At 44.8% G+C, this 27,255-nt stretch overlaps 1 protein-coding gene across 1 annotated transcript in view; it reads right to left on the reverse strand.

The window, feature by feature from the left end:
- Nucleotides 1–27,255, reverse strand: part of LOC134965294 (uncharacterized) — a 282,440-nt gene that overhangs the window by 154,109 nt on the left and 101,076 nt on the right. Inside the window, exon 14 of the mRNA XM_063941773.1 lies at nt 3,972–4,129. Within this exon, the coding sequence (XP_063797843.1) occupies nt 3,972–4,129 (158 nt within the window). The remainder of the gene's footprint in view (nt 1–3,971; nt 4,130–27,255) is intronic.

Genomic DNA, 27,255 nt, shown 5'->3' on the forward strand with positions numbered 1-27,255 from the left:
AATGTGACCTAAGGTCAATAAAATGGTATCCCTATCTAGGGTATCAATGTCAGCTGACAAGGTATCTGTCCAAGCTGCTACTGCGCTACAAACCTAAAGCTGATGCTATTGCCGGTCTGAGTAAAGCACCCGTATGTGTATAAATAGATTTTAAGGTAGTTTCCTGTCTGCGATCAGCAGGATCCTTGAGGGCTGCCGTGTCTGGAGACGGTAGCGCCACCTTCTTGGACAAGCGCGTTAAAGCCTTGTCCACCCTGGGCGAGGATTCCCACCGTACCCTGTCCTGTGTAGGGAAAGGATACGCCATAAGAATCCTCTTGGGAATCTGCAGTTTTTTGTCTGGAGTCTCCCAAGCTATTTCAAATAACGTGTTCAGCTCATGAGATGGGGGAAAGGTTACCTCAGGTTTCTTTTCCTTAAACATGCATACCCTCGTGTCAGGGACAGAGGGGTCATCTGTGATATGCAAAACATCTTTTATTGCAATAATCATATAATGAATACTTTTGGCCACCCTTGGGTGTAACCTCGCATCATCGTAGTCGACACTGGAGTCAGAATCCGTGTCGGTATCGGTGTCTGCCCTGTGACACCGTCAAAGCCATTGATTGACTCCCTGTATTATCCCTGGACTCTGCTTTGTCTAATCTCTTATGTAATAAAGCCACATTTGCATTTAAAACATTCCACATGTCCAACCAATCAGGTGTCGGCGTTGCCGACGGAGACACCACAATCATCTGCTCCACCTCCTCCTTAGATGAGCCTTCTGCTTCAGACATGCCGACACACACGTACCGACACCCCCACACACTCAGGGATATATCTATATGGAGACAGTCCCCCAATAAGGCCCTTTGGAGAGACAGAGAGAGAGTATGCCAGCACACACCCAGCGCCACCGGACACTGGAATAAAATCCCAGTTAGTACAGCGCTTTTATAAAATTATATAAATACACACTGCGCCAATTAAATGTGGGCCCCCCCCCCTCTCTTTTTTGCCCTCTGTAACCGTGTTCAGCAGGGGAGAGTCCGGGGAGCCAACTTCTCTGCAGTGTGCTGTGGAGAAAATGGCGCTGGTTAGTGCTGGAGGATCAAGCTCCGCCCCCTCACCGGCGGGCTTCGGTCCCGCTCAAATTATTTATACTGGCGGGGGTTTGTTAATATACCGCCTCTGCAGTATCTAATTCATCTACCAGTGTACCTTTGAGGTTAAAATTGCTGCCCAGGGCGCCCCCTCTGCGCCCTGCACCCTTACAGTGCCCGCTGTGTGTGTACTTGTGGGAGCAATGGCGCGCAGCGTTACCGCCGTGCGTTACCTCAGTGAAGATCTGAAGTCTTCTGCTGCCTTTGAAGTCTTTTTTCTTCATATACTCACCCGGCTTCAATCTTCTGGCTCTGTGAGGAGGATGGCGGCACGGCTCTGGGACGAACGGCGAGGGTGAGACCTGCGTTCCGACCCTCTGGAGCTAATGGTGTCCAGTAGCCTAAGAGGCAGATCCTATCATTTAAGTAGGTCTGCTTCTCTCCCCTCAGTCCCTCGAAGCAGGGAGCCTGTTGCCAGCAGTGCTCCCTGAAAATAAAAAACCTAACAAAAGTCTTTTTCAGAGAAACTCAGGAGAGCTCCCCTGCAATGCACCCAGTCTCCTCTGGGCACAGGATCTAACTGAGGTCTGGAGGAGGGGCATAGAGGGAGGAGCCAGTGCACACCCATTCTAAAGTCTTTGGAATGCCCATGTCTCCTGCGGAGCCCGTCTATACCCCATGGTCCTTACGGAGTCCCCAGCATCCTCTAAGACGTAAGAGAAAATTGATTTAAAGCTATCTGCATAATAGCCATTGCTTTTTTAAGAGCCCACTGTGAATATGAAATATGAAAAGTAGTTGGTTTTACGCCAGATTAGGAAAAGAGATATAATCCTTTCAAATCTGAAGAAATTGCTGCTAAATCACATAGGGGGTCATTCCGAGTTGATCGCTAGCTGCATTTGTTCGCAGCGCAGCGATCCGGCAAAAAACACGTCAGTTCGGCGCATGCGTATGTGGCGCAATGCGCACGCGCATCGTATGGGCACAACGAATGATGTCGTTTTGCACAGGGTCTAGCGAAGCATTTCAGTCGCACTGGTGGCCGCAGAGTGATTGACATGAAGTGGGCTTTTCTGGGTGGCAACTGACCGTTTTCAGGGAGTGTTTGTAAAAACGCAGGCGTGCCAGAAAAAATGCAGGCGTGGCTGGGCGAACGCTGGGCGGGTTTGTGATGTCAAAACAGGAACTAAACAGTCTGAAGTGATTGCAAGCGCTGAGTAGGTTTTGAGCTACTCTGAAACTGCACAAAAAAACTTTGTAGCCGCTCTGCGATACATTTATTTGCACTTCTGCTAAGCTAAAATACACTCCCAGTGGGCGGCGGCATAGCGTTTGTACGGCTGCTAAACACTGCTAGCGAGCGATCAACTCGGAATGACCCCCATAAACCGCTTTGTCCTTGTTACATTCTTGCTGGTTTACTCTTTATCACTTTACTCATATATCCTTGATCGGATACCTACATTTGCCTCTGGGTGAACAAGTCTCTGCCAAAATCATTGTCACCATTCACACCTTTGAGATACCCAACAGACAAGATAAAATGCAAGATTTTCAAGGGTGAAACAGCACTATCAGACTGGAAACAGTACCACCATCTCCCAGCAGCAACTCTTCTTAATAACTGACTGCTTCATCATGTGACTCCTCCATCCTTATTTAAACCCATCATCAATGAAGATACAGTCATGATCCTTCAACTACTCCCTAATCTTTAAATTCCCTTTTACTCTACATCGATATTCCTTGAACATCTTAGACTGTATATTCCTACCTAATCTAATAACTTTCATCTAACTTTTTTCCTCTCAGAAAACATTCTTATGATCTTTGGCATTCTAAATCCAAAGGGTATTATTCTCTTTTATCCCTTGTGCACCTATCTGATGACCTTGTTACAGTTCCCATCCCTGTTTATTCCCAATCCTCAACTCCTTTCTGGTTGAAACCCTACCGCTCCAAATGTTCCTTCAGTGTTTCTTTTGCAAGCTCATTTGTGTTCTCACTGATATCTTTATATCTGTAATAAACCCATACCTAAGAAGATCCACCATCGTCATTACTATAATTCCATGCATAGTGGCCACCAATTATCTAAACTGGAATCCCTATAATCCATCTTGAATATGGCTGCCTCAATGATCTTGTCACTAAGCTTTCAGTCAACAGTGCAACCTTATATTATGCATTGTATTGGTGACCAGTTTCATCCATAATAACATTGTTAACCCTGGTTCTCATCTACTTAGCTCTACATCAATTAGTATCAACATATCCACCCAATTGTACTGTCCCATCTTCTGATGATGAATTCCTTTGACTTTTGCTGTTGACCACTTCCTACTCCCACCTGCATAATGCATGCATGCTCCATTAAGTACTAGTTATAATAATGATAATAGGAAAAATCAATCACACTTATTTTGACAGTGGCATTGTAGCCTATGGGGTGTATTCAATAATTGTAGTCAGAAACTGCCGTCTTGTCGGAAAGACGGCAGTTTCCGACTTTTTTAGGTCTGAAACTGTTCCAACCTATTCAATCCCCCTGCTTTTTTTCCGACTTGTCGGAAAACACATGGATCGACGTAATAGCCGCGGATCCACGTGTTTTGTCAGAAGCGCGGGCAAATCCAACAGGTTTTAGCCCCGTTTCCGACAATGTCAATCCGACTTTAAAAAAAAGTCAGATTGACATTGTCGGGAACGGCCAAATCCGACCGATGGGATGTCGGATCCTTTCCGTCGGAAAGGATCAGACATCAATTGAATACACCCCTATATCTTCAATATCATGATATACTTCAAAATCTGGGTAGACCTAGAGTATATCATGAAAAACTCAGAACACATTCAAAAATATTGAGAATTAAACATTACCTATAAGATCCCTTTTAGAAAGCAGTCTTGTCCTGTCCTTGTTAACTAGGTATGCTCCAGTGTCTTCCCCCAGCACACTCCACACTTTAAGTCTGTTGCTCTCTTTCATCACTGCATTGTACATTGTATTGCAAGATGCATCAAACAGAGCTACATATCTGCAGAACAAATTAGTTCTATATATTAATGCTTTATATGGAAAAGTATACAGCAACACAATCTTGAAAATGACAGTACATTAAAATTAGAAAACAAGTGACATTAAAACTGCTTTACCAAATAAAAGTGATTGAAATGTTTAATTAGATTATGTTGACATTTTAAAGTAATTATTTCTGATTTTCCTTTTCTTTAATGAATATTAGGCAATTATTTTAGCAATGTAATTAGGATTATACAGATAGTGTTGTGCTGAGAATAAATAATGTATTTGTGATGTTTGTCTTGGAAATAAAATATTGATTAGGGCTCAGTTAGGGCTACAAAAAAGTATAATTTTCTGCCAGCAAAACAGCACTAGTGTCCACACATTGGGGCTGATTCAGACCTGATAGCTGCTGTGCGTTTTTGCACAGCAGCGATCAGGTCTGAACTGTGCATGTGTCGGCACCGCAGTGCGCTGGCACATGTCAGACAGCCGACGTCTGTCTTAGCCCTGCGATCGCCTATGCCTGATTGACAGGCAGAGGCAGTCGCTGGGCAGGAGGGGGCGGGCCAGCGGCATTTGGCCTCCATTTAGGGGGCGTGATCCGGGCAACGCAGGCGTGCCTGGACCGTTGACATTTTTTCTCTGTTGTTCCGGTGGTCACTACTCACCCTTGCACATCCACTCCATTTCAAATGTATGCTCTCAAACTACAATGCTGCCCTTTCTCTCTCTAAACTGATGTATTTCAAGATCCTCATCTCCTCCCAATCGTTCAACTTCTATCATCTTTTCACCACTTTCATCTACCTCCTTGGACCCCCACCCCATCCTTGACTCTTCTCCTCACTATCTGTCCTTGACTTTGTCACCCATGTCACATTTAAAAAGGACTTAATACATCAGGATATCACATCCCACCAGACCCTCAGAAGCCCATCAACTCCTTTCTCAGCATACCAAACCCCATCCATTTTATAGTTCCTGTCCCCTCTTTCATACCCCCCCATGACCCTTATCCCCTCTCACATCCTACACTATCTGTTTCCTGTTCCCATCTTGCCCATGTCTTTAACATTTTTCCCTCATCAGGCACTATCCCCTTTGCATTCAATCATGCTCTTGTCTTCCCCATTCTTAAAAAACCCCACCCTTGATCCTGACTCTCACTGTAACTACCACCCAATCTATGTACTGCCATTTGCTTCCAAACTCCTTGAGCATATTGTCTACAACCATCTTACAGCCTTTCTTTCCTCCCACTCCCTGCTTGACCCATTTCAGTCTGGCTTTCATCCTCTCCACTCTACAGAAAAACTGCCCTAATTAAAGTAAGCAATTACCTCCTTACTGCCAAATAAAAAGGCCACTACTCTCTGGTCATACTCCTTGACCTCTCTGCTGCTTTTTACATAGTGAATTACTATCTCCTCTTGCAAATCCTTCACACCATGGGTCTGCATGATACTGCCCTCTCCTGGCTTTCCTCCTACTGTACCTCTCTGACAGTTCTTTCTCTCCTCTCATGACTCCACCCCCTCTTCCTCTACCATTTGGGGTCCTACAAGGTTCTACTCTTGGATCTCTCCTAATTTTGCCTTCCAATATTATTGCTTTGCTCATGGTACTCAGATCTACCTCTCCTTTTATGACCCTACCCCCTCTCCCTCACCTGTATCTCCAATTGTCTCTCTGCTACTTCTTCATGGATGTCCCAGCGCTTTCTTAAATGTCACGTGTCTAAGACTGATGTGATAATCCTCCGACCCCCCCGAATAACCTCAACTCCCACATTTTCTTAGCTATTGACTGTATCACCACTTCCTTTAACCCACAAGTGTGTTATCTTGGAATTATTCTTGACTTTTCCATTTCCTTCAAACCACACATTCAGTACCTGTCACAGTCATGCTGTTTGCACCTCAGAAACATCTCCAGGACCAGATGCTTTCTCACCCTGCAGGCAATTAAGACCCACATCCACTCACTGTTCATCTCCAGATTGGTTTACTGTAACCCACTCTTATCTGGCCTCCCTGCCTTCATCCTCTCTCCACTCCAATCTGTTCCTAATGCTGCTGCCCGATTTACCTTCCTCTTCAAACATACTACATCTGCACACTCTCTCCCACAAGCCCTTCACTGGCTCCCCTTCCCCTTTTGAATCTAATTAAAACTTTTCACACTCACTTGCAAAGCCATCACCCAATCCTCTTATTTACATTTCTGACCTTATAGTATCTCTTCACACTTCCACTCACCCACATCGCTCCACAAATGAATGCCACCTCTCCACCTCCCAACTGATTATTTTTTCACACTCCCTCATCCAAGATTTTGGCCATACTGCTTCCTACCTCTGTAACTCTATCCCTCTCCATATCAGACTCTCCACCTCTCTAGAAAACTTCAAACAAGTTTCCAAGACCCACTTCTTTATCAAAGCCTTCCAACTCTTACCCTAACCCACTGCTCATACACCTGGCTCACTGTCCCTCCCCTCTGTGTCATCCCTATCTGTCTGCGCAATCCCCTTTAGAATGTAAGCTCTCACGAACAGGCCTGGCGACAGGGGGGTACAAAGGGTACACCTGTCCCGGGCCCTGAACTTAAGGAGGGCCCGAGGTTCAGGGGGCTTGCACAAAACAGTGTTGCAGTGTGATAAACTGACCATGTCGCCAACCAGTCCAGCGCAGCACAAGAAGGCAAAAAGGAAATAACTATATTAAGCTGGCCAGGGTACCCATATCACCTCCCCTGTTACCCCTGTCACCTGATCTGGTCAGTGCTGTACAGCACATTGTATGATGCTGCTACATCATGACACTGTGTCTGCTCTGGTCCTTCCCTGCTTTGTGCCTGCCTCACCACTGCTGCCGCAGCCCCTAAGAAAAGCCGGAACAAGCAGCCATGAAGGGGAACGGAGCCGCTGGGTACAACTTCAAGCAGCACCACGCTGCAACACCATTGTCCCTGCAGACACTCTCCCAACTCCCACTAATGAGACAGCCACCACTGAAATGAGTCATGAAAAACTGAACTTGAAGTCTGAATAAGAAAGACACTGGTGTGGTATAGTATGTGACACACACATTAAATATATATTATATATATATATATATATATATATACACACATACACACACATTTATATATATATATATACATATATATATTAAGGAGATATGGATAGGCGGCACTCACAGGGATTTGTTAAAGGTAATAACACACTGCGGCACAGGTGTAGGTCACTAACATTTCAGAATCTTTATTCCTACTTCAGAGAACAACATGATGCATACAAAGACTTACCTAAATAGACTCCAGAGACCCCGACAAACACCCGTGCTGCGGCAAGATCTGGTCCCGGATGGCGCACTAACATCATCAGGATCCGACCTATTCAGTTCAGCTAGCCGCCTCCCAACTGGTTGCCATGAAAATGAAACTAACAAAAACACAGTGCAGAGAGAATCAGGCCGGACATGCTGAAACAAAAGGAGCACAAAGAAGTGAAAGTACCCACTAAAGCCACCACACAAATTATGATAATAGACAGTAACATACTATTAGTCCAAATCAGGCCCACAACACACAGCCTGTCGTATAGTATAACAATATCAAAGAAGCAAATATATCAGATGCCTAAAAGAAAGAGAGATCTTCATAGAAAGCAATGAAGGGAGAGATGTTCATTAAGGCCCATTGGAAGAATGGTGTTTAAGGGAAAGATCCAGTTCGCCTCCCTGCGCAGCAGGTTCTTTTTTCGATCACCACCACGAATTGGGTCAGGGACCTGATCGATCATTTTATATCGTAGTGTGGCTAATGAATGTTTGAAGTCCCTGAAATGCCTGGCCACTGGCTGATCGCACTACGATGCGCAGCCATCCTTTCTTTGAATTGCCGGGATAATTGCCCAATTTACTGTACACTAGGCCACATGGACAGCGAATCATATACACTACAAACCTACTGCTGCAGGTAAGTATTTTAGTAATTTTCAGGATCTTCCCGGAATGAGGGTGCGCAAATGTATTCCCGGGTTCCAAATATCCGCAGGTAGTGCACTCCGTGCAAAGATTACCTGGCTTTCTGGACAAAAAATGCCTAATTGGTCCTGATTTAAATGAGGTGATATCAGTCCTGACTAACATATCCCTGATATTCTTTCCACGTCGATAACATGGCATTAATCTGCAATTAGATGTTGTGGGAATCTCTGGGTATTCTGTAGTCATCGGCCAATGATGTTTGGCAACCTGTGTGATCTTGCTGCTTGCTGTAGAGAAGGTGTTGATAAATGGAACAATATCTCTTTGTTTTGATTTCTCACTGGAAGGTTCCAAGATCGAACTTATTGGCATGGCCAATACTTTAGCCTTTGCCTGCGCCAAATCATTTGGATTATATCCCCTCACAATGAATCTGGAAATCATGGCATCAATCTTTCTCTCAGCTTCAACTTTATCACTACAAATTATGGTACCCGCAGTAGTTGGGAATAAGGAAGCCCCTTTTTAACACTGGCTGATGATGACTGCTTGCCATCAATAAGGTGTTCCTGTCCGTATCTTTCTTGAAGAGTGTCGTACTGAGACCATGGGCCGAATTCCGGAATACTACATCAAGATAATTGATGTGATCCTCACTGAGGGTGTACAGTATGTGAACTTGATATCCTCATCCATCAAATAAACAGTGATTAATACCTCAGTTAAACAGGCACTGGTCCCCAACCACAGCAGAAGGATATTGTCAATATAGTGGAGGAAAAGGATAACTTGTTGCGAAATCCTGGGCACTGATAGGAATAATTTATCCTCCACTCCAAACATATAGCAGTTTGCATAAGTGGGGGCCACAGGGGACCCCATCGCACATCCACGTAGCTGGAGGTAATATGCCCCATCAAAGAGAAAGTAATTCCTAGTCGAAGTCTTTTCCAAAAGTGTCAGATAGAAATCAATACTAGTTAACATTTTACTTACAGCCATTAGAACCTTATGATGGGGAATATTGGTGTATAAACTAAAAATGTCCAGCGAACATTGTTAGTTTATACACCAATATTCCCCATCATAAGGGTCTAATGCTGTAAGAAAAATGTTAACTAACAATTGTTACTTTCTCTTTGATGAGGTGTATTACCTCCAGCTACACGGATGTGCGATGGGGTCTCCTGTGGCCCCCACTTATGCGAACTGCTATATGTTTGGCGCGCAGGATACATTTTTCCTATCAGTGCCCAGGATTTCACAAAAAAATTATTCTGTTCCTCCACTATATTGATGATATCCTGCTGTACGACAATCTTCAGGAAAATATACAGACAGGAACACCTTATTGATGCCAAGCAGTCATCATCCACCAGCATTAAAAAAGGGGCTTCCTTATTCCCAACTACTGCGGGTACGCAGGATTTGTAGTGATGAAGTTGAAGCTGAGAGAAAGATTGATGCCATGATTTCCATATTCATTGTGAGGGGATATAATCCAAATGATTTGGCGCAGGCAAAGGCTAAAGTATTGGCCATGCCAATAAGTTCGATCTTGGAACCTTCCACTGAGAAATCAAAACAAAGAGATATTGTTCCATTTATCAACACCTTCTCTACAGCAAGCAGCAAGATCACACAGGTTGCCAAACATCATTGGCCGATGACTAAAGAAGACCCAGAGATTCCCACAACATCTAATTGCAGATTAATGCCATGCTATCGACATGGAAAGAATATCAGGGATATGTTAGTCAGGACTGATATCACCTCATTTAAATCATGTCCAATTAGGCATTTTTTGTCCAGAAAGCCGGGTAATCATCATTGCATGGGGTGCACTACTTGCGGATATTTGGAACCCGGGAATACATTCGTGCACCCTCACACTAGCGCACGTAGGGGGGGTTTCTGAGTACCTAGAACCCCCCCCCCCCCTGCTCTCCACTCCATCAACACAGCTGACTGATGTTTTTTTTTTTTAAATGAGACGGAGGAGCTGGTCAATGACGCGACAGCTGCCTCCTCAGAGTCATAGTGCCTCCTCAGTAGCAGCAGTGCCCATGGTAACAGTGCTGGCCGGGAGAAGCACTCTCTTCCTCCGTCCTGGCCATACTCACAGGTACGAAGCGCGCAGATCAAGCTGCACTGTGTGTGGCGCAAGTGTGGGGTGCTGGGGGTTGGCAGAGAAGGCAACTCTAATAAATGCTGACAGCATGATCCGCCTGTGTAATTATGTGCATGTATGTTATGAAGTGTTATAGGGGAGAGGGGAAAGGAAAGTGTGTGTCTGTGTGTGTGCTATTCAGTGAAGTGCATGTGTGTGTTTGTAATAAGTGAAAGAGATGTGGATGTGTATATTTTGAAGTGAAAGGTGTGTGTGTGAGTAATGAGTGAAAGAGGTGTGCGTATAAAGCGAAAGGGGTGTGTGTGCATATAAAGTGAAAGAGGTGTGTGTGTGTGTACATAATAAGTGAAAAGTGTGTGTGCATAATAAGTGAAAGAGGTGTGTGTGCGTATAAAGTGAAGAAATGTGTGTGTGTGCACAATAAGTGAAAAGTGTGTGTGCGTAATAAGTGAAAGAGGTGTGCGTATAAAGTGAAAGAGGTGTGTCTGTGTGCGTGCGTGTACGTATAAAGTGAAAGATGTGTGTGTGTAATAAGTGAAAAGTGTGTGTGAGCAATAAGTGAAAGAGGTGTGTGTGCATATAAAGTTAAAGAGGTGTGTGTGCTATATATTTATGTACACATATAGTGTCACTTCAGTCCTGCCCCCGCCCCCACCTATGCATTGCTCCACACCCACATTGGAAACTCCCCTTCACAAATCCTGCGTTTGCCCCTGCCTCATTCCGGGAAGATCCTGAAAATGTATAAAATACCTGCAGCGGTAGGTTTGTAGTGTATATGGGGGGTCATTCCGACCCGATTGCTCGCTGCAGTTTGTCGCAGCGCAGCCATAGGGTCAGAACTGCGCATGCGCCGCAGTGCGCCGGCACATGGCAGCTTTCGTTGCCTAGCGATCGACTCTGAAACAGAGGCGGTAGCTGGGCGGGAGGGGGCTGAACGGTGGCGTTAAGCCGCGGTTTAGGGGGAGCGGTCCGGCCAACACAGGCGTGGCTGGACCGTTGGGGGGGGGCGGGCCGTGGCGGCTGCGTGACGTCTCACGCAGCCGCTGCGGCCAGCGGCAGCGACAATGAACTCCCGGCCAGCCGCAGGAGCTGCACTGGCCGGGAGTTACTCTTCAAATACAAAGGCATCGCCGATGTGTGATGCGTTTGTATTTGTGCGGGAGGGGCCGGACTGACATGCGGGGCGGACTAGCCCTGTGCTGGCCATCCCCCCGCATGTCAGGGAAGATGATTGTAGCTGTACTAAATTTAGCACAGCTACAATCAACTTGGAATGACCCCCATGATTCACTGTCCATGTGGCCTAGTGTACATTGGGCAAACATCCCGTCAAATCAAGGAAAGGATGGCTGCGCATCGTAGTGCGATCAGACAAGCTCTGGAGGGAAAACCTGCGATCCGCCGGTGGCCAGGCATTTCAGGGACTTCAAACATTCATTAGCCACACTACGATATAAAATGATCGATCAGGTCCCTGACCCAATTCGTGGTGGTGACCGAAAAAAGAACCTGCTGCGCAGGGAGGTGAAATGGACCTTTCCCTTAAACACCATTCATCCAATGGGCCTTAATGAACATCTCTCCCTTTATTGCTTTCTTTGAAGATCTCTCTTTCTTTTAGGCATCTGATATACTTGCTTCTTTGATATTGCTAAACTATACGACAGGCTGTGTGTTGTGGGCCTGATTTGGACTAATAGTATGTTACTGTCTATTATCATAATTTGTTTGGTGGCTTTAGTGGGTACTTTCACTTCTTTGTGCTCCTTTTGTTTCAGTATGTCCAGCCTGATTCTCTCTGCACAGTGTTTTTGTTAGTTTCATTTTCATGGCAACTGGTTGGGAGGCGGCTAGCTGAACTGAATAGGTCGGCTCCTGATGACGTCAGCGTGCTGTCCTTGACCGAATCTTGCCGCAGCACGGGTGTTTGTCGGGGTCTCTGGAGTCTATTTAGGTAACTCTTTGTATGTATCATGTTGTTCTCTGAGGACGGAAAGATTCTGAAACGTTAGTGACCTACACCTGTTGCCGCAGTGTGTTATTACCTTTAACAAATCCCTGTAAGTGCCGCCTATCCATATGTCTGCTGCATCTACTGTTTTGGAGCCTTGGAGGGCACCGGGGTGGCTGCTGGACTGAGCTGAGTGCCTGTCATCGCTTCTATCTAGATATATCTATATATATATATAGCAGAAGAAATGAAGCGGCACACAGAGTCTTCATAAAGTGTAAACCAGCAATCAAGCTTTAATATTCAACGATTCGGTATCGCACCCTTCATCAGGATGCCGGCCGGGGAGGGACGCGTCACTTCCGCTTCCGGTCTTGACTGTGGAAGGGGTGTGGCGGCTGAGTCCCGGGCATGCGAGCGGGAAGGGCCTGTGATCAGATTGGTGATGGTAATGTATAAATTGTTTTATGTGTGTTATGTTTGTTATTCTGATGAAGGGGGCGACCCCGAAACGTTGAATATTAAAGCTTGATTGCTGGTTTGCACTTTATGAAGACTTCATTTTTTCTGCTACATGTGTGGGGACACTGTCCACTGTAAGAAGGTACCGGAGCAGCTACAACTGTATATTGTCTTGGAGTGCCGGATTTTGGAATTGTGTATATCTATGTTTTATATATATATATATATATATATATATATATATATATATATATATACATATATATATATATATATATACATAGATATCTATCCACAAGAAAAACAGAAGTTCATGCGCAATCTTTAAGAAAGATGGAATGCATATATCCTATCCACTTCACACGTCTCTCAATGTCTCTGCTCCCTTCTTCACCCTTCTCCAAGGGTGATAGATATCACTACGGTAACAGAAAAAGATAAGTTTACTTTATTTTTGTTTAAAACGATATTACACTATCTGCGGTCCCTTTATTTCTGTATATATATATATATATGTATATGTATATATATATATATATATATATATATACACATGGAAAAAAATCAGGAGAATGCGCCCATAGTGCAGATAAATTTATTTCACACATAAATTAAAAACAGGACATTCCATGGATTATAAAAGACTCGTACCATAAAAGACCCACTCTTTGGGCCAGTTAAAACACATGAAACAATCCACCAGGCTATCCACCAAACCTGCTGCAATCAAAGACCGGACCATGCACCGCGCCGGTAGAAGCCCCGCCTCTACGCGTTTCGTAGTTACTTTGTCGAGCCTCCTGACGAAGTAACTACGAAACGCGTAGAGGCGGGGCTTGCCAGACGTGCGTCTTCTCCCACCCGGCTCACACATCCCGGCTGCTTCACTGTGAGTGACCTGACGAGTTCGGCTTCTACCGGCGCGGTGCATGGTCCGGTCTTTGATTGCAGCAGGTTTGGTGGATAGCCTGGTGGATTGTTTCATGTGTTTTAACTGGCCCAAAGAGTGGGTCTTTTATGGTACGAGTCTTTTATAATCCATGGAATGTCCTGTTTTTAATTTATGTGTGAAATAAATTTATCTGCACTATGGGCGCATTCTCCTGATTTTTTCCAGACACAATTTGCTCAAGGAGTTCTGAGCTTCATTTGGAGATTTGCAGCGGTGTTGGTTACACCAGTGCTACAGCCCAGGGATTCATTCACTGTGGACTGACAAACTCTCATTATAGGATCACCAGCGCACCTGTACCTTTTTCTCCATATATATATATATATATATATATATAAATATATATGTATATATATATATATATGCAGTGGAGACCGGCGGCACTCAAGCAGACTCAAATCATGTAGACAAAAAGCGGTTTGTTTATTCCGACATGTTTCGGGGAACTCCCCGTCCTCAGGGCCTAACAAAAAGTTTCGGGGAACTCCACTGAGGACGGGGAGTTCCCCGAAACATGTCGGAATAAACAAACCGCTTTTTGTATACATGATTTGAGTCTGCTTGAGTGCCGCCGGTCTCCACTGCATATATTGAGGATCAGCATTGCTTCTGTCAAAGTCGGAAAAATATCATGCTACACGTTGCCATATATTCACCCCATGCGCTTGCCCGCTGCACGGGCACATTCTCTCCCGTGCGTGCGCATATTCGCAGTTGCGTGACGGCGCCTCCTCGGCCATGCGCTCGAGCGCGTGGTATGTGCATTTACGGTAGAGTTTGTGTGCGTCTAGCGGGCGACTCAATCGTTACATAGTAAACCCAAATAGTATGTTTTATAGGTAATGTTCCCCTTAATAATAACCGTAAGATTGTTTATTGTAACTGGTCGCTGGACAGAGGAATTCCTCTTTGCATGATACGAAGGGTCAGACAGGGTTTGAGCAGTGGTGTTTGGTACCTAACTAAAGAACATTTTATTAGAAACAATCCGGTGCTGGTTAGGTAAAGATTAATCGCTCCTGCATATAGTTATGTCTATTAGTAGTTTCTGGACATTTACTATATTTGCGGTTCATTATTCATGCGGCGGGAATCCTGAGATTCCCTCCCACCTGAGCAGTTCGATATAGTCACAGCCCACCTGTTCAAACTAACCTATGACCTTTTGTTATAGTGCGGGGAGACATTCCTGTGTCCAATGAACAATGGGATTATAGGTCCCTTTGTAGTGTACTGTACGCAGTGTATATAAGAACAGCCAGCCTGGCCAGCTCAGTCTTCTCTCCACAACGGTTTTCATCATTGACTAACTAGAGAGCTGGTACCAGGACTGCGCAGCGATCATTCCCAGTGTGTAAGTTCTTCTCTGTAACCAACTTGTTCTCTGTTTGTATTTTGCCACGTTTCTCTCTTTTACTCTTTCTCATTGTATGTATGTTATCCGATTGTGACGCTATTGTATATTTATGTGTAGTTATTCTGCTTAGATATTGATGTTAGTCTGTAGTGTATGAACTGTTAACTGTTTTCCCCTTTTTACATAGCTAAATATTGTTAGTAAAGGTTTTGGAGCCTTAGCAAGGTATTGTGTGTTTATTACATTGCTGAGGGTAATCGGAGCGTCTCAATCGCTCAAGCAGCTTTTGTATTAACAAGGTTAAGCAGCGTTATATCGCTACAGTATTCCAGTAGTAAGGTTTACAGTATAAACTCAATCTTTCAGTGTGTTGCATACAAGGTTTACTGAGTGTCATCCCGTGAGCGTCTGCGCCGCTCGTGTTCCCCTCGTGGTCACGAGCGTCCGCTACGCTAGTACCGTAGCATTACGGTAGTCGGCCGCCCATAGCGTGCTCGACACCAAGCGTTAGCTGTGAGCGAGCGTGCCGCATGTGCGTCTCGACCACGGATAAGCGTCTGCTATGCTAAGTCCGTACCCTTACGGTACCCCATACGCCAATTGCGTACTGAGTCTCTTACCCATATATAGTGTATGTTATAAGATAAATATTTAGCTTTATCAATTGGCAGCTCGTCCGTCCTCCACATATCCGCACTAGCGAACACAGACTTTATCTGTCAGCAAGGGCGCAAAGGCAGTATCCCTTCGTATCCGTATTAGTGGTGAGGGATACAGTAGTGCTGACTAGATAAGCGTCTGCATCGCTACGCTGTAGGAGTGCTGGTGGAATCCGGAACCGGAAGGTAAGAACAGTACGCTATTGTCTTTTAAAACTGTTTTATTCCTGTTTGGTACACATTGCGTACGCAACACACGCACACACCTGCATTTTTTTCATTTGTGTAATTTTCACATCTCGCCTTCCTGTTTGCTATTTATCACTGATAACGTGCTGAGAAAGATTTGTTGCTATTGGTAGTTAAAAGTAATATTAATACATTAAGGAGTAAATTGTAAAACACGCACACGGCTTTACCTAAAGATACAAGGAAAGATCTGTGTGGTGCTCGGTAGATGATTACAGTTAAAGATCATCTACATTGATATAAACGTGTTAGTTGTATTTCTGTGGATATACCTGGCTTGCGTACACATGTCTCTAACAAAGGGCGGTACTAGCGTACGCGACGCAAGGGCCGACGCACAGAGCGTATATTACGCAACGGAGCGTCTGGGTACGCCCACACAATACAAATCACACGATAGTATTGTTTTAGTAGGCGATACGGAGGCAACGCGATAATAGCGCAAATCAATCTCAGTGTCCAAAATTTTAAGCTAATAGATCCTTCTCTAGTTGTAACTCCTCTGGATTAGCCTGCGATACTGAATGAAAGGGATTTCTGCACAGAAATGAAAGTAAAGAGTATATGAGGTGAAAGTGTGTGTATACATATATATAAGTTTCTAATTTTTGGGTGGAACCACAGGAAATCATCGAGTTCTCGTGAGGTACATACGTGTAAGTGACGGCACGGTGGCTTGGGAGGCATCCCTTGTTAAACATATTAAAAGAAGAGCATTAGAGTATAGCAGACCAGGAGGTCTACTGTAGCACAGACCAGGTGGTCACGGACCAGGAGGTCCAGGTACAGCAGACTAGGAAGTCCGCTATAGATAAAGAGTAAAGAAGCACAACACCAGGAAGGGTTGGTGCGGTACCTATATAGGCCATTAAGCTCTGGCTGAAGGAATTCGCAGCCACAATTTTCGATTCCACTGGTCGCTCCGCACATAAGATTAGTTGCTTATGTGCAGAACGATTGTACCGCATGTAATTGTGTGCATTAGTTAGTAACTTGACCCAGTACCATTTGCGTACGTTAGAGGGGTCATAAACGCTATTTGTACATTCTAACGTGATTTGTGTAATTTTTTTTATTTTAAGGGAGGTTCGCTGGTCACTCGGGAATTCTCTAACAGCCGATACTTGCTGGGGACGGGTAACCTACTCCCACACGCCCCAGTAAATAAAGGTTCATAGGGGCCCTAGGTTGGGTACAGCAGCTCTGAGTCAGTGATTGAAGTACTGGCCAACGTGGGCGAAGAGTGAGTGGAGGTACTCGGTAAACTTCTGCCGCCGGCCTACCCCGGACATCTTGGTTTTTGTAAGGGTTCGCTGAAGACCCTGATTTGAAGGTCAGAGGTAGTGAAAGCAACACCTGCAAAGATGGGGGCCAGTTGTTCAGGTAGGGGGCGATCAACCTCGGTTCAGGTTGACTTAGTAAACCGACCAATCGGGTCGGCAAGGTATATCATGTGTGAGAAATACGGTTCACACACAGAGGTTTTATGCGATGAATGGGAAAGAATGACTGTGCATGACGGGGAAAAGTTCCCACGGGTAGGCAGTTTTAGTCCCGAGGTGTTACAAAATCTAAGGAGAAGGATATGTCTCATTAAATCTGCAAAGAGACGGATCAAACATTATGATTATTTACAGTTATGGCAACAGGAAGGTGAAATACAAAGAGGATTGGCTAAAGCGGCTGGATCTAACCCTATCAGGAAACTGATAGCCACCGCGCCACCACCACCATACATAACGGGAGAGAAAGTGGTTACAGAGAATGACACACTGGTGTATGATAAACATGCACTTAGTAACTGTATAAATGTTAAGAATAATGTAACTAAGATTGTTGATGCTAATACTAACCCGTGCAAGCTGTACTCTGTTTTAAACTTTCCCCAGGATTGTGACCAAGAGGATGAGCCCACAACAATATCGGCACTCTCTCTAGCAGCCACCATAGCAGAAACAACAGTGGGCACGGCCCAACCAGTAAGAGCAGTATCAAAGGCCCCTAGTGGTGGGACAGGTGAGGTCGTATCAATTGGTAAGTACGGCACTGTACACTATGCTGAAACCATTACACCACATGCTGTAGAATCTACTCAGAATGATGTTATTGAACTTAATCCCGTTAGGGTAATTGCAGTACCAAATGGAAAAACTGACACTTCAGGAGTCACTCCTGTCAGACACATCGCCATGCACTGCCCCTTTTCCCGAACGGAATTAAGATCAATGGTGTCTGAATTCCCTGATCCTAGGAAAGATCTAGTTGCAAGCCAGAAGTACATTAGAGAGCTAGGACATACTGTGGAGCCCAATAACAAAGATTGACGGACATTGCTGAGGGCATGTTTACCCTCCAATGTCGACTCAGCGAGTTTTATAACTGACTGTAGACTAGACGAAGAAGTACCCCTTACTGAGGAGTACAATCAAGATAATGTGAAAAGAATTAATTTGCAGCTGGGAGTATATTTCCCAGCTGTTGCTAAATGGAACAAAATTTTCTCCATCAAACAAAAAGAGGGAGAAACAGCTGCCGATTATTTTCATCGGGCACTGCAGGAAATGGCTAAGTATACAGGGATAGAAGACATTAAAACAAATGTGAATCATAGAGAAGTAGCAGTATCTATGTTAATGGATGGTTTAAAGGAAGTATTGAGGACGAGGGTACAGACCACCCAACCATGTTGGAGAGGTTTGTCAGTGGCTACTTTGAGAGAGGCCGCTATTGATCATGATCGAAACATCACCAGACACAGGGAGCCGCAGAGTGATAAGTTAATGGCCGTAAGTATACAGGCCCTGACCACAAGGCCACCTCAGTATAAGTCTCCGACCCCTGTGGGTAAGTCAAATGTGGTAACTTGTTATTACTGTCATAAAGAGGGACATTTTGCACGAGACTGTAGATCGAAAAATGCACAAACATCATATCAACCCCCTAGACAACGACATGACACACGAAATTGGGATCAAGGACCGCAGAGACGGAGTTATGAGCCACACGCAGGGGAAACAAAAAGGTATCCCCCAAGAAGAGACTGGCAAGTCTCTGATAGTTCCCATTTACCCCCTTCACAGGTAATAGCTGCCAGTGCAATGCAGGGAGGCCACCACTTACAATAGGGATGGGGCCACACCTGTAGTCTGCAGCCAGTGAAATTAATTGCGAGCCTTGGAAATGAACCTGAGGTCACAATTGATGTAGCTGGTAAATCTCTAAATTTCCTTGTAGATACAGGGGCGGCCAAGTGAGTGATAAATTCGACCGTGGGCTTGAGAACCACTGGTAAAACAATTCCAGCCATGGGAGTAACAGGAGTAGTACAGCACTACCCTTTAAGCAAACCTGCAGAGATTACGATAGGGCCTTTGCATACCAAGCATTCTTTTCTGCTGGCTGCATCGGCTCCGACTAATCTCCTAGGGAGAGATTTACTGTGCAAAATGGGATGTGTCATATATTGTACTCCTGAAGGTGTGTTCTTGGACATACCCGAAAACCACGCTCAGGAAGTGCAGGATATGCTAAACTCCGCAACAAGATTAATGTCCCACACTGTTGTTGTAAATAGGTGTCCGTCCAAGGTAGAGGAAATGATTTCCCAGATACCGGAATCACTTTGGACCAAGGATGGACAAGACACTGGATTAATGGCAAACGTAGCCCCAGTAGTTGTACAAGTAAAAGATGGTAGGATAGCTCCAAAAATCCCACAATACCCTCTGAAGCCAGAGGTGGAGTTAGGAGTTTTCCCTGTAATAGAGCGCTTGCTACAACAGGGCATTCTGGTAAGAACGTCCAGCACTGCCAATAGTCCCATCTTCCCTGTTAAAAAGAGTGGGGGGAGGGGTTACAGATTAGTGCAGGATCTAAGAGGGATCAACAAAATAGTTGAGAGTCAATTCCCCGTAGTGCCAAATCCAGCTGTCATCCTTATGCAAATCCCTCCCACTGCCAAATTTTTCACTGTGATTGACCTCTGCTCACCTTCTTCTCGGTACCTCTGCACCCTGACAGTCAATACTTATTCGCATTCACATACAGAGGAGTTCAGTACACCTGGACTCGATTACCACAAGGTTTCATTGACAGTCCAAGTATTTTCTCTCAGGCCTTGCATGATTGTTTACAATCTTTCCAACCTGAGAGTGGATCAGTATTAATACAGTACGTGGATGATTTACTGCTGTGTTCTGATTCACTAGAAGCGTCCCTGAGAGATACCAAACAACTCCTGTTTCATCTTTCAGACACAGGACACAAGGTTTCCAAAGATACGTTACAATTATGCCAGACCAGGGTGAAGTATTTGGGACACTGTCTGACACAAGGACTGAGACACCTTACCGCTGATAGAATTCAAGCAATTCGTGACATGACCCTGCCACAAACCCAGCAACAGATTAGAACGTTTTTAGGAATGTGTGGGTATTGCCGTAACTGGATCCCAGGTTTTTCCATACTAGCCTTGCCTTTGCAGGAGATGGTCTCCTCAAACAAACCTGACCGGATTTCGCACACAGACGAGTCTGAGATGGCATTTGAGAGACTTAAACAGTGCCTAACGCAGGCACCAGCATTAGGTATGCCAGATTATGGAAAACCCTTTGAACTGTACGGAACAGAGAGTGCTGGGTGCGCAGCAGGTGTCTTAACCCAGAAGCATGGTGATGCCAGCAGGCCGGTAGCCTACTATAGCGCTCAGCTAGACACGGTAGCGCGATCCCTTCCCACATGCTTGCGAAGTGTTGCAGCAATAGCATTGCTAGTAAGTAAAAGCGAAGATGTAGTGCTAGGACACAACCTCACAATTCATACACCACATGCAGTGTCAGCTTTACTGAATTCTGCCCAAACCAGACACGTCTCATCAGCGCGGTTTACAAGATGGGAATTGGCATTGATGGCCCCGGTAAACACTATAAAGAGATGCAGTGCACTAAATCCTGCAACATATCTCCCAGGTATGCCTGGACAGCCACAAAGGGTGGAGGATGAGAGTGATGGTGAAGGAGGATTTAGTAAGGACAGCGACACACATGATTGTATGGAATATTTGACCCAAAATTTCACGGCAAGGCCTGACATCAGTGACAACCCACTGGAAGATGTAGATTTTACTTTCTACACTGATGGTAGTTGTCACAGACAGACGGACTCTGGAGACTTGTGTACTGGATACGCAGTCGTAGATGACCAAGGTACCATAGAAGCGGAACCCCTAGGCCCACCACACTCAGCACAAGTTGCTGAACTGGTTGCCCTAACCAGAGCATGCGAATTAGCTAAGGGCAAGTCAGCCAATATCTATACAGATTCTAGGTACGCCTTCGGAGTAGTCCATGATTTCGGGGCCCTATGGCGCCTCAGAAATTTCATGACGGCAGCTGGCACACCAGTAGCGCATGCAGCCCACATCAAAAGACTTCTAACAGCGATACAGGAACCCGACAGAGTGGCTGCTATCAAGTGTAAAGCTCACACGTATAGCCAAGACCCGGTATCACTTGGTAACAGCCGAGCAGACGAAGCTGCTAAATCAGCAGCCGGTAACCCCATACAAACAGACAGTACACAACTGATGGTATTTGATACTGTAAACACAAAAAAATTATATGAAATGCAAAATTTGTGTTCACCACAAGAAAAGGCAGTTTGGAGGTCAAAAGTATATGGCCAGGAGTCCTCAGGACTCTGGACAGATGGACAGGGTAAGCCAGTGGCACCCAGAGCATACCTTCCAAGTCTAGCGGAAGCGGCACATGGGCTGACTCATCTAGGCAAAGAAGGAATGTGTAAGTTGGTAAGAGCTTATTGGTGCGCCCCAGGATTTTCTTCCCATGCGGGTAAAAGAGCGATGACATGTCTCACCTGCTTGAGGAAGAATATCGGAAAGGCAATACCGACAGAGCCATCCCATATCCCTCCGACAGATGGCCCTTTTCAGGTAATACAAATTGATTTCATACAATTGCCACCTTGTAGAAATTTAAAGTATGTATTGGTCTGTATTGATGTGTTCTCAAATTGGGTTGAAGCATTTCCCGCGGCCACAAATACCGCTGTGTTTACTGCAAAGAAAATTGTGCAGGAATTTGTGTGCAGGTATGGTATCCCTAGAATCATTGAGAGTGATAGGGGTACCCATTTTACAGGTGAAGTCTTTCAAACAATGTGTAAGTTGATGGGAATTAATAGTAAGCTGCACACTCCGTACCGCCCCCAGGCGAGTGCGAAGGTGGAAAGAGTAAACAGCACTATTAAAAACAAATTAAGCAAGGTAATGGCTGAAACAGGATTGTTGTGGCCCGAAGCTTTGCCAATCGTATTATACAGCATCAGAACCACTCCCAGGTCCCCTCTTAATCTGTCTCCTTTTGAAATTCTGTTTGGTCGACAACCCCATGTTATGATTAACCCCCAGGATGATTTGAAGTGTAACAATGAAGTAACCGTAAAGTACTTGGTTAAGATGAGTAAGCAATTGAGGAATCAGAATGATAATCTAAAGTTGGTGATTCCTGATTTGCTAGACAGTAATTGTCATGACATTGAACCTGGGGATTATGTAATGATACGGAATTTTCTACGCTCAGGTTGCCTTATTGACAGATGGGAAGGACCATATCAAGTCTTATTGACCAGCACAACAGCATTGAAGGTTGCCGAGAGAGAGACTTGGGTCCATTCGTCTCATTGTAAAAAGGTCACTGACCCAGAGAGGTCCCGTGATAAAGAACAGACGGTAGAGGTTGTATCACTAGAGTGTCTGTTCAGGGAAGTTTGAGACGACACCTCAGCGCTGAGAATAATAAGATCGGAGGCGTTTGTCGAGCCAGATTTCTTTTCCCCATTTGTTATTTTCTCCAGTTCCCATCTCCCTCCTATTTCCCTTCCCCCTTCTTATTTTTCTCCTTTTACTCCTCTAAGATGGACTTGCCCCAAGAGACTGTGATCCGGATTTTCCTGTTGACCATGATGTTGACCAGAGCAGTCTGTTTCGGTGAGAGTACCATGGAGGTCGAGAAAGGATCGGGAATGGGTTCTGATGACCAGGATGGAGGCGTAAATTTCCAAGAGCGACATAATCTCCAAGTAAAGGCGAGTATCAGAAAACGATCTGGTAGCATTGACAATAGAAGGAATTGTGAAGGATTGTTAGCTGAAGAGAACTGCATCTGTAGGCATTGTGACAATATAGTTGAGGATGGGTGCATCAAGAAATGTCAGTCCAGTTTTAATGTCCACATGGACCGGCATCCATTGAGTGACTATCACTCCTTAGTGGGTAAAGTGTTAAACCAGACAGACTGTTGGGTATGCTCTCAAGTACCTCAAGGTCATAGCAAATCAGGACTAGTACCATTCCCTTTAACTGTAGGAGAGGTACTTGAGCTAAGTGGTGGGAGGCCGGTGGACAAGAGGTTTAATATCTCTAGTCCTCCTAGTTTGAAGCTCCACCAGTATCATGTGGATAGGTCTTTAGTATGCTTTAACATTTCCAATCCCCGAAAGCCGGGAAATTGGGAAGTGTCATGGAGTAATCAAACCATGACATTTTCATATAGAGCCGATAGAATGCCCATAGACACAGAACTTATACGCCAGATAGCCGACCATGGAAGATTTTTCCGGTATAGGTACACTCTAGGAAGTAGGACCATGCGAGTTGGAGAAGTATCACCAGGATACTGTGCACATATCGTACAACCTGATACGTGTACTAGACAGATGGGAGAGTTAGGGTTAGGAGATTTCACATGGAAAATTTGTAACAAGGTAATGTCATACTCTGTCCCATATGTTCTCCCCGATGATGCATATTTCATATGCGGGAGAAAGGCGTATAAGTGGCTTGCCCCAAACTCAGAGGGATTGTATTACATTGGAAAAGTACTGCCTGAAGTAATGACTGTAACCCATAACAAAATGAAAGACATTCACCGCAGTGCCCAAGCTCCTTATACTCACACTCATTACGAGCACATCGTTAAACGGCACCTGATAGAAAGAACAGAGCATCCAGCCTCTGATCTGATCCATGAATACACCGGGATTCAATTCCTACTCGCGTTAGATATAACTCGTACCGCCAGAGGAGTGATAAATTATAAATATATATCTGCGCTTGCAAATTTGTTAGACAATATCACCGAAATGTATGACGACACGTTCAGGTACACTGGGAAAGAGTTACAAGCCTACAAAACAGAACTGGTTCAGCATAGGATGATTCTCAATTACCTCACAGCTGTGACAGGCGGCTATTGTGTTACCCTAGCAACTCAATATGGAATAAAGTGCTGCACGTACATTACAAACAGCACGGAGGACCCAGCCGAGGTCATAGACCAAAAGATGGATGACATTTTGCAATTGAAGTGGGAGTTTCGAAGGAAACACAATCTCACACTCGCTGCTGTGGGTAATGAGCTGACCAGTTGGGTGTCATGGTTGAACCCACGAAATTGGTTCTCTGGTTTAGGAGAATGGACCCAAGGTATTATAATGGATGTAGGAAAATTTCTCTTGTGTATTCTGGGAGTCGTCATATTGGTTGGCCTGATATTTAGATGCGTTCGGACTTTAACGAAGTGTAAAGATAGTACTAGAGTGATGAGTCTGAGGAGCGAGGACACTGTAATAACAACAACTAATTTGATTTATGACCCAACGATAGAGACAATGTAGTGATGAAAATGTGATTCCACGGTCCGTTTCTTTCACCGGTTTCTCCTTTGTTTTCCTCCAAGGTACAAAGACATCCGCTTGGAAGAAGAATTTGACAACCTCTTTTACACAGACCATTGATGGACTAATACCACAGACCCCCAATATCCCTAGTGACTTTAAATTTTTACGATAGCCCAATACTTTAGAGACTGTAATTTTATGGACAATGGAACAACTTTTGCTCGCTATTTATAGCAAAAGCACCGAGAGACATCAGACAACATGTACATCAAGACAAGACATCAGACAAGACCTCAATCGGCGACTGTTTATTTAAACTCACATAGTTTACGACCGCCTTTATAACAATTGTTTATCTTCATCTCTACAAACTTCAGGTAATGACACACAAAGTCGACAGGGAATATAGACACATATATCAGCATTCACATATTCCCCCCATTCATGTATCATTAACTAAATGTGCTCCCCCATTTGTTGCAACCAAAAGCCGAAAAGAGCTCGGTAAAGTTTGACAGCCCATCCACAGACCCTTAATACGGGATAAGAAGGATTCAAATGTATACTTCGCAATACCTCGAAGCTTGATTTAAAACACGTACGGCACGATGATACATGACCCCTCAAACATGGATTCATACACACACACGCTTCTACTATCTCACTAGGTCATACCTTTTTCCCACCTTCTCCTCTCCTCCCTTTACCCAGTCATAAAAAGGTATTTACATGATGACATATATTTTTCTTTTTTTGAACTGTTTTAGGAAGTGGCAGTTATTGATGACTGCCAAAGGGTGGACTGTCAAAGTCGAAAAAATATCATGCTACACGTTGCCATATATTCACCCCATGCGCTTGCCCGCTGCACGGGCACATTCTCTCCCGTGCGTGCGCATATTCGCAGTTGCGTGACGGCGCCTCCTCGGCCATGCGCTCGAGCGCGTGGTATGTGCATTTACGGTAGAGTTTGTGTGCGTCTAGCGGGCGACTCAATCGTTACATAGTAAACCCAAATAGTATGTTTTATAGGTAATGTTCCCCTTAATAATAACAACCGTAAGATTGTTTATTGTAACTGGTCACTGGACAGAGGAATTCCTCTTTGCATGATACGAAGGGTCAGACAGGGTTTGAGCAGTGGTGTTTGGTACCTAACTAAAGAACATTTTATTAGAAACAATCCGGTGCTGGTTAGGTAAAGATTAATCGCTCCTGCGTATAGTTATGTCTATTAGTAGTTTCTGGACATTTACTATATTTGCGGTTCATTATCCATGCGGCGGGAATCCTGAGATTCCCTCCCACCTGAGCAGTTCGATATAGTCACAGCCCATCTGTTCAAACTAACCTATGACCTTTTGTTATAGTGCGGGGAGACATTCCTGTGTCCAATGAACAATGGGATTATAGGTCCCTTTGTAGTGTACTGTACGCAGTGTATATAAGAACAGCCAGCCTGGCCAGCTCAGTCTTCTCTCCACAACGGTTTTCATCATTGACTAACTAGAGAGCTGGTACCAGGACTGCGCAGCGATCATTCCCAGTGTGTAAGTTCTTCTCTGTAACCAACTTGTTCTCTGTTTGTATTTTGCCACGTTTCTCTCTTTTACTCTTTCTCATTGTATGTTATTGATTGCGATTGTGACGCTATTGTATATTTATGTGTAGTTATTCTGCTTAGATATTGATGTTAGTCTGTAGTGTATGAACTGTTAACTGTTTTCCCCTTTTTACATAGCTAAATATTGTTAGTAAAGGTTTTGGAGCCTTAGCAAGGTATTGTGTGTTTATTACATTGCTGAGGGTAATCGGAGCGTCTCAATCGCTTAAGCAGCTTTTGTATTAACAAGGTTAAGCAGCGTTATATCGCTACAGTATTCCAGTAGTAAGGTTTACAGTATAAACTCAATCTTTCAGTGTGTTGCATACAAGGTTTACTGAGTGTCATCCCGTGAGCGTCTGCGCCGCTCGTGTTCCCCTCGAGGTCACGAGCCTCCGCTACGCTAGTAGCGTAGCATTACGGTAGTCGGCCGCCCATAGCGTGCTCGACACCAAGCGTTAGCTGTGAGCGAGCGTGCCGCATGTGCGTCTCGACCACGGATAAGCGTCTGCTACGCTAAGTGCGTACCCTTACGGTACCCCATACGCCAATTGCGTACTGAGTCTCTTACCCATATATAGTGTATGTTATAAGATAAATATTTAGCTTTATCACTTCTCTAGGAGGGCACCGCAGCACGTTATCAGTGGGAGAGGGAGTGCCGGGATCATCACATTGTATATATATATATATATATATATATATATGTTAGAGTGTTAGAGATGAGTGGATTCGGTTCCCAGAGAATTGAATCCCCCCGAACTTCACATTCCAAGCCGGGAACCAAGCCCGGCTCAGGAATTCCCGCCAGACTGGTTTTGGATTCCATATAAACAGCAGCGCGTCGCCGCCATTTTCAATCCGGACTTGGAGAGTGAGGGAGACAGACCTCTGTCTTTCTCTGTGGGTGGTGGCGTCAGGTTGGGTCAGTGTGTGCTCTCTAGGGGTGCTGTTTCTGTCACTGTGGTGTCCCTGTGATGTTAGGGGTGCTGTCCTGGCTGTCACTGGTGTTTCACGTGCTGATAGGGGTGCTGCAGCTGTTCATGGGTGTTGCTATCCTGGCTGTCACTGTGTTGTACA

Source organism: Pseudophryne corroboree, chromosome 10 (assembly GCF_028390025.1).
Source record: "Pseudophryne corroboree isolate aPseCor3 chromosome 10, aPseCor3.hap2, whole genome shotgun sequence".
Classification (NCBI taxonomy): domain Eukaryota; kingdom Metazoa; phylum Chordata; class Amphibia; order Anura; family Myobatrachidae; genus Pseudophryne; species Pseudophryne corroboree.